At 32.5% G+C, this 9,269-nt stretch overlaps 1 protein-coding gene across 2 annotated transcripts in view; it reads right to left on the bottom strand.

Moving 5' to 3' along the window:
- Positions 1–4,389: 4,389 nt before the first annotated feature.
- Positions 4,390–9,269, bottom strand: part of LOC131972009 (solute carrier family 41 member 3-like) — a 53,258-nt gene continuing 48,378 nt past the window's right edge. For both annotated transcript variants that reach the window (XM_059333721.1, XM_059333722.1), the window contains one exon: positions 4,390–6,495. In XM_059333721.1, coding sequence (XP_059189704.1) covers positions 6,322–6,495 — 174 coding nt within the window. In that variant the 3' untranslated portion in view covers positions 4,390–6,321. The remainder of the gene's footprint in view (positions 6,496–9,269) is intronic.

The following is a 9,269-nucleotide window of genomic DNA, read 5'->3' as shown; positions in this document are numbered from 1 at the left end:
AAGTGTTTAAAGGGAAAGTTCACCTCAAAATCAAAGATGCATATTTTTTCAGAGCAATCAATTTATCAATCCTGATTGTTTTCAGCTACGAGTCTCCAGAGAAAAAAACAAAAACAAATAAAAAAATTCTGTAATTTGGATTTTGCAGTGAAAGACAGAGACATCTCGACATACCCAGGGTTTTTATCCAGAAAAATTCCAATCATTGTATTCATGTAAACTAAAAACATATACATACATACATATATATATATATTTATATATATATACACATACATACATATACATATATACATATATATACACACATATACATATATTTATAGACATATATATACATATAGACATAAATATATATATAAATATATATACATATATTTATATACATATATATACATATAGACATATATATATACATTTATATATATACATATATACATACATTTATAGACATATATATACATGTATACATATATTTATAGGAATATATATACATATAGACATAAATATATATATATACATATATTTATAGACATATATATACATATATACATATATTTATATACATAAATATATATATATATACATATATACACGCACACACAAACATATATATATATATATATATATATATAGACATATATACATATATATGGAGAGACATAAACAGATAGATATGAGAAATGATAATCCTTAAAGGGAAAGCTCAGATGTGTTGAAGTGGCTCGTATGAGGGACTTTATTATAGTTGATGTATTATTAGCTGCAGTAGATGAAGGTCTGCAGGTATAAAAATGTTAAATCTGTTTATGTGTATGATTTGTTTAGAATATGTAAACAGATTTTTGTTGCTGTCCATGTTGCCGTTTTATTTGGAACTACTTATTCTCAACCCCACTTCTAAACATCTGAACCGACTCTCTAGTGATGAAGTGTTACTGTGTGTTAAAAAACATCTCAGTTTGAACAAAAAAAGGGGCTTTACATCCCAGGGCTTTATGAATTACTAAACAAACAAAAACACAAAAAACAACACATTTGAGAGTAACATGTGCATACTGTAGATATGCATTTACTGCTGTAATGATGTAACAATGAGGTTTTATGAGGTTTTATGGTTCTAATAACGTCACAATGAACAGTAAGGCTCGGTGGACCTTCTTCCATTAACCCTTTATCAGGCGAAGAACCGTATTTGGTAACTTCAGCGGATATCGAAAAATAAAAAAAATTCGAGAAAAAAGTTGCAAATTTACTAGATTTAAGTGGCAGATCTACAAGAAAAAAAGTTGCAGATTTAAGAGATTTGAAGTGGCAAATCTGCGCGAAAAAAGTCGCAGATTTACGAGAAAGAAGTAGAAAAAAAAGCAACTTTTTTCTCGCAGATTCACCACTTTAAATCTCATAAATCTGCGACTTTTTTCGCACAAATTTGCCACTTTAAATCTCGTAAATCTGCGACTTTTTTCGCACAAATCTGCCACTTTAAATCTCATAAATCTGCGACTTTTTTCGCACAAATTTGCCACTTTAAATCTCGTAAATCTGCGACTTTTTCTCACAAATTTGCCACTTTAAATCTCTTAAATCTGCTACTTTTTTTCTTGTAGATTTACCACTTTAAATCTCGTAAATCAGCGACTTTTTTCGCACAAATTTGCCACTTTAAATCTCGTAAATCTGCGGCTTTTTTCGCACAAATTTGCCACTTTAAATCTCGTAAATCTGCGACTTTTTTCGCACAAATTTGCCACTTTAAATCTCATAAATCTGCGACTTTTTTCGCACAAATTTGCCACTTTAAATCTCGTAAATCTGCGACTTTTTCGCACAAATTCGCCACTTTAAATCTCTTAAATCTGCAACTTTTTGTCTTGTAGATTTGCCACTTTAATCTAGTAAATTTGCTAATTTTTTCTCGACCCCATTTCAATATCCACATGAAGTTACCAAATATAGTTCTTCGCCTGATAAAGGGTTAAAGGAACTGTTGGGATCAAGTAGTGAGGGATTACCCAGGGTGCTTTGCAGATACACACTCCATGTCAACACATCTGTTGTCTAAATCAGTTCGCTGCCGGTTTTTCTTTTTACATTGAGTAGCTGCACAACATTTATAATAAATAAACTCTGGCAAAATATGTTGTTGAATATTGACATTGCTAAACAAAGGAAGGAGATCGGCTCGGGGTCCTTCGCCTGTTGATTACATCACACAATATGATTGGCTGTACGCTTGAACGGGAGTACAATGTACAACGGACAGCTGTGATTGGCTGTACATCGTGGCAACCAGCTGTAGTCGTGGCAACCAGCGGTAGTCATAGCAACGCTTGTCTGTGGTGAAACCAACGTTCAAGTTTTGTGTATTTGTGTGCTAAGCAGCAAAAAACTGCTTTTTATTTTTTACCCTATAAGGGTGTTGTGTGGACTCCTGTAAATGTACATAAAATGAGAATAAATGTGTTTCTGTATGTGTATTTGTGTATATATATATATATATATACACAAATACACATACAGATAGGTGAAAAAATAGCTTACAAGTACATACATATATGTATATATATGTGTGTGGCTAAGTATTTGGCTAAGTAGCTTGCTAAGCTAACTACTTTGCTAAGTATTTAGCGAAGTAGCTTGTTAAGCTAACTACTTAGCTAACCTCTTGGCTAAGTAGTTAGCTTAGCAAGCTATATATATATATATATATATATATATATATATATATATATATATATATATATATATATATATATACATATATATATATGAGCCGATCTGGTACCTACAGCGGACATGTTCACAGTGCTTTGGAACATGATTTTTTTGGGCCTTTGAACAATTTATAGTACGATGTAGAATCTAAAAAACAATCTCATAATTACTGTATAATGCATCAATTATATGAACTTGAATATATATTGTAATCTGTATGTGAATTTTTTGGCGTGTGCTTCACCAAAAAGATAAATAAATAAATAAATATCATGCTCCCCCCCTCCCCTGTGGCATGTCATAAGTCTGTTCATGTTTGTGAAGTGTAATATTATTATTATTATTATTATGTTGCTGAGGTTTTTTTCATTGTTTTTTCCTCCTTTCCTCTCCTCACGTTGTGCTGTATTTATTTCTCTTCATCTCTGTCTTCCTGTCCTCTTCACCTCATATTGTTTGTGTGTTTTTATACGTTTTGGACGGGTTGATGGCTAATTTAGTTGTTCTATGCAATAACAATAAAAGGCTTCTGATTCTGATTCTGAAAATATGCAATTTAAGAGAAAAAAGTGACCTAAAAAGCGCGCCAAAAGAGTCTTTGAGATCTTTATTGCTGCCTGTCAGACTGCTGGTACTGAACTCTGGTTAGATAATCTGTATTTCCACCACACTAACTACATTTTATGAGCTGTGAAGTGAAAGTAATAACAGATGGTTTAGAAGCAAGACTGTCAGTCAAAAAACAGCTCAGATCTTTCCAGTAATATAGCGGGACGGCACTATGAAAGGAGCTACTGTCACCCTCGCTAACTGACTGTAGTAACGCTAAATGTGACCGTTAGCTGTGTAAACACATAATGTTAGCATAAGAATATATAAATAGATATGTTTGACGTTATCGGGGGAGAGGCGACCACGCCAACAGGAAGTGTGTCCATTTCATTTGAGCAGCTTCCAACGTGTCATCTTCTTGTCATAAAGTGTCTTTGTGTATCTTAGTGTTTATCAGTTTAACCCTTTAATGCACAACAACATGGTCTAAAGTGACCCGACAGAGTTTTTATATTCTATATCATTGCAATAAATTATTTTTTTTCCTCAATTAGTTTGTTTTTGACCATCATACATCCTAATTTTATGTTTTCCTTTGTTAATTTTTAAATAAAATCCCTTTTTGTGTCACTACTATTCTAATGCACAACATGGGTGAAAAATGACCCATATCCATTTTTTAGCTAAGTAGCTTGCTAAGCTAACTACTTAGCTAACTTCTTGGCTAAGCATTTAGCTAAGTAGCTTGTTAAGCTAACTACTAAGCTAACTTCTTGACTAAGCATTTAGCTAAGTAGCTTGTTAAGCTAACTACTTAGCTAACTTCTTGGCTAAGTATTTAGCTAAGTAGCTTGTTAAGCTCACTACTTAGCTAACTTCTTGACTAAGTATTTAGCTAAGTAGCTTGTTAAGCTCACTACTAAGCTAACTTCTTGACTAAGTATTTAGCTAATCCAACTACTTAGCTAACAACAAGTAAGTACAACAAGTATTTAACGAAATAGCTTGCTAAGCTAATTACTTAGCTATCATCTTGGCTAAGTAGTTAGCTTAGCAAGCTACTTAGCCAAGTAGCCAAGTCTTGGCTAAGTAGTTAGCTTAGCAAGCTACTTAGCCAAGTAGTTAGCTAATAATACAAAAACTTTTTTTCTCCATAAAGTATGAGAGGCAAAATGGAAATAATGATCTGTTGTTATCATAAACAAGATATTTAAAGAATACTTGGAATATTCAATCATAAAATAAGCTGATATCAAAAGATAGGGCACAGAAACACACAGCAGCATTAAATAACATGGGAAATTAATGTTGTGCATCAAAGGGTTAATTAAAGTGTCCCAACTTTTCCAGAATCAGGGTTCTTGTACATAAAATACATGAGATGATCAGTTGTTTTTCATGTGATGAAGGAACATTCCTCTGTGTAACCTGATTTGCATTAAATCTGTCCCATTCGGACATAATGTACATCCATGAAAACTCCAGTTAGTGCAGCACTACTGAAGTTATTTAACCTCCACGACTCCCAGCATTAATGCATAGTACAGCCCACCTCAACACGGACGGCTTCAAGTCTGTTTGATCCACATCAAGACAAGAAAAGTCCTCAAACAGAAGCTGATGAGCTCAGAGCCACAACACTCACACTGCAGGAAGGTGTTTAAAACCAGATAAAACAGTAAATCTGAGGGAAATGATCTTGCTGCATGGACAGATAATTTACTTTGACAAGATGTATCAAATTAAGATGATTAAATCTAGAAATAAGCATGTGGAACACTTAAAATAAGAAATTAACTCTTAAAACAAGATAAATGATCTAACACTTCTAAATCTAAAGTTTTTTCAATCTTTTTTCTCTTAATTTCATCATTGTGTCTTTTTAGTGGTCATTTTTACATCTATTTTTGGTCATTTTGTGTCTTTTTTTTGTCAATTTGTGTCTTTTAAGTGGTCATTTTTACATCTATTTTTGGTAATTTTGTTTCTTTTTTTTGTCAATTTGTGTCTTTTTAGTGGTCATTGTTACATCTATTTTTGGTAATTTTGTTTCTTTTTTGATCATTTTGTGTCTTTTTTTGGTCAATTTCTGTATTTTAAGAGTTTAATTTAGGAGCTGACATCTAAACATTTAGCATGGTTTTATTCATAATAACCAAAATCATTATGAAGAAGAAAAGAAAAAAAGAAACTGAAGAAAACAAGGGTGGTTTAATACTTTTAACATAACTGTATTTTTGGTCATTTTGTGTCCTTTTTTGGTCATCTTACATCTATCTTTGATCAATTTGTGTCATTTTCCGTAATTTTTACTTCTATTTTTGGTAATTTTGTGTATTTTTTAGTCATTTTTACATCTACAGTCATGGAAACATTCTTGATAATGACCAAAATCATTATGAATAAAACCATGTTAAATGTCTAGATATCAGCTCTTAAATTAAACTCTTATCAGCAATTTTTGTTGTTATCATTATATTGGTCCAAACAAATGAACCTTTAGTTGAACCAGACATTAAAATGAACAAGAAACTGAAGAAAACAATGGTGGATTAATACTTTTTTTCCATGACTGTATTTTTTGGTCAGTTAATTTCTTATTTTAAGTGTTCAACATGCTTATTTCCAGATTTAATAATCTTGATTTCAGAAATCTTGTCAAGGTAAATTATCTGTCCATGCAGCAAGATCATTTCCCTCAGATTTACTGTTTGATCTGGTTTTTAGACTAAACACCTTTTTTTTTTTTTACAGTGCACATTTAGTTAATGCAGGAAAACTAAAAGACAGATAAAGAGGAATGATTACAAAATAAAAGTTCAATACGCTGACAGACAGAACTAGAACTTTTAAAGTCTTTTAAATCCGTTAAATAAATAATACGACTGGCTGGACGGGTGTGAATGGGAGGGTCTGGCAGATTCCTGGACCATCAGAAAACGCTTTATTGTCCAATTTAAAAGCATATTATCCGTGTAAATATAGTGAAACTGGTGCATGACGGGACAGTGGCTGGCTGAAAGTTCAGTGGGGGGACTCTAGGGGGGACGTTCAGAGGGCCAGGCTCTGCAGCAGCGACACGCAGCGGAAGCAGAGGGCCAGGAAGCCGGTCCCCAGCAGGTCCCCCAGGGCCGTCAGGTACGGGATGGAGAAGTTGTCGGGGTCCAGACTCCGTCTCCACATCGCCCGGATGATCAGGTCGGCAAAGTAAAGCAGGATGGCCACCTGGAAGGAGAAGAAAGAGCTGAAAGGCTGCACAACGTGGATAAAAATGGGGGGAAAATGATGTTAGTGACGTTTTTGCAGAGATTTTATTGAATTTTGCAGTGTGCATTCAGCATTTTAAATGCAATCTTTTGTGTTTAATGTTTTTTTGTGTGTTTTTTGTCATTTTTTGTGTGTTTTCATGTGTTTTTATGCATGTTTTATGTCATTTTTCGTTGGTTTTTGTGTGTGTTTGTGTGTTTTATGTGTTTTTAGTCATTTTTTGTTTGTTTTTTGTTTCTTTTGTGTTTTTTATGTGTTTTATGTCATTTTTTGTTTGTTATTGTGTGTTTTTGTGTGTTTTTATGTTTTTTTATGTGTGTCTCATGTGTGTTTATGTGTTTTTTGTAAATGTTTTGTGTTTTCATGTGTTTTTATGTGTGTTTTATGTCATTTTTTGTGTTTTATGTGAGTTTTGTTTGTTTTATGTGTGTTTTTGTCATTATTTGTGTGTGTTTGTGTGTTTTTTGTAATTTTTTGTGTGTGTTTTATGTGTGTTTGTGTGTTTTTTGTAACTTTTTGTGTGTGGTTTTTGTCATTTTTTATGTGTTTTATGTGTTTTTTGATTGTTTTTATGTGGTTTTTTTGTGATTTTTGTGTGTTTTATGTGTGTTTTTGTTTGTTTTTTGTCATTTTTTGTTTGTTTTTGTGTGTGTTTTATGTGTGTTTAAGTGTGTTTTTTGTATTTTTTTGTGTGTGATTTTTGACAATTTTTGTGTTTTTTTTTATGTTAGTTATGTGTGTTTTTAATGTGTTTTTAATGTGTTTTTTGTGTTTTTATGCGTTTTTTATGTGGGGTTTTTTAACGTTTTTTTAACGTGTTTTTTTTATTTTTTTTTATTTTGTGTGTTTCAAAATGTTGATCCAGTAAGTTAAAATGACAAAATAATAATTAGGTGAGGTTGTGCTGAAAAAAAAATGATACCAGCATGGCATGATGAACATTTTTTAAGTCGGTTACACAGACAGAAAGAAAAATAGTCAAAACCATCAAAATATCCCCAAACTCCAATGGGTTAATGTTTAGTAATGGTTAAAGGAATCATGAATTCTTGTCATAGAAGAGGTTGGCATGTCGTTCACAGTGTACAACATTAAATAAACAGCATTTATAATCAAAAATGTATTTATTCTAAACAAGTAAAGCAAATAAAATCACACAAGAGTGATCTTAATAACAAAACCAGCTTCTTGTGGATCTTCCAAGCAGTGAAATCATCCAAGTTCAGCTTTTCTGGACTCAGGCAGATTGATGAAACATGAGATTTATTAGAACCTGAAGGAGATTATGGAGCTCCAGTCAGCTTCACTGACTTGGTACCAAACAACAAAACAACTTATTTCATGCTGTAATACTAAATATACAGAGCTGCTTGTTTAATGAGTCTCAGGTTTTTATAAACAGTTAAAAAAACCTCCTCTCTGTGGAAGAATTATCCTATCTTTATTATTCAAGAGTGTAGATTTCAGCAAAGGTTAAAACCACCCCGACCAACTGTAACATGATATTACTGGAGGTTTTGCAGAGATTTTTATTGAATTCTGCAGTGTGCATTCAGCATTTTTACTGCAATCTTATGTGTTTAATTTTTTTTGTCTGTATTTTTATTGTGTTTTCTATGTGTTTTTTAAGTGTCTTTTGGATTTTTTTGTGTGTTTCTCCGTGTTTTTTTGTCATTTTTTGTTTTTTTCCTGTGTTTTGTCATTTTTTGTGTGTTCTGTGTATTTTTTTTTCTGTTTTGTGTAATTTTGTGTTTTTCTGTGTTTTTTGTTTTTATGTTTTTTGTGCTTTCATGAGTTTTTTGTATTTTTGTTTTTTATGTGTTTTTCTGTTTTTCTGTGTGTTTTTTGTTTTTTTTGTTTTTTTTTGTTTTTCTGTTTTTCTGTGTATTTTTGTTTTTTTTGTGTTTTTTGTCATTTTTTCTGTTTTCATGTGTTTTTTATGTATGTGTTTTGTATTTTTTTTGTAATTTTTTTGTGTGTTTTATGTTTTTTTTGTTGTGTTAATTTCATGCTATAATACTAACAATACAGAGCAACACTGCTTGTTTAATGAGTCTCAGGTTTTTACAAACAGTTAACAAAACCTCCTCTCTATGGAAGAAATAACTTATCTTTATTATTGAAGAGTGTAGATTTTCAGTTTGAGAGCAGATTTCTGCTGCTTTCTTTCAAAATGTTTGCTTGTATACAAATATCACTTGTGCTTGTGCTCACAGCAGCACAAAATGTGATCAAGGAGAATAAATGTGAGCAGGAGAAGGAGCTGATTCACTGGAAAGGAATGAAATCAGGCTCTTAAACTGAAAATCTACACTCCTGAATAAAGACATGATATTTCTTGGGTATCTCTCAGCTGTTTGGAGGTGGTAGCTGTGTGGTGTTCTCTTGGTTTTGGTTCTGGAACAAATGTTTGTCTCACTGAGCTGCTGAAGCTGCAACACCTGGCACCAGTCACTTCACAGCTAGCTAACAGCTAGCTAACAGCTAGCTAACAGCTAGCTAACAGCTAGCAGCAGCACATTTCATCACAACGACCAAGTCTCAGCTGCTGGTTTACACAGTTTGTATCAGAGAGGCATGAGAACCTCCAGGGTCGACTGGGGGCCAACGAGTTCATAAACCATTTGGTGACAAGTATATAAAATATGTTATGTCTCTTTTCAGTCATTCTGTGTCTTTTTGTGTCTCTTTTGGTAATTTTGTGTCTCTTTTTGGTCATTTTGTGTCTTTTT

This window comes from Centropristis striata, chromosome 5 (assembly GCF_030273125.1).
Source record: "Centropristis striata isolate RG_2023a ecotype Rhode Island chromosome 5, C.striata_1.0, whole genome shotgun sequence".
NCBI classification, from domain to species: Eukaryota; Metazoa; Chordata; class Actinopteri; order Perciformes; family Serranidae; genus Centropristis; species Centropristis striata.
Note: the sequence above shows the minus strand (reverse complement) of the source record. Positions and strands in the feature narration are given on the sequence as shown.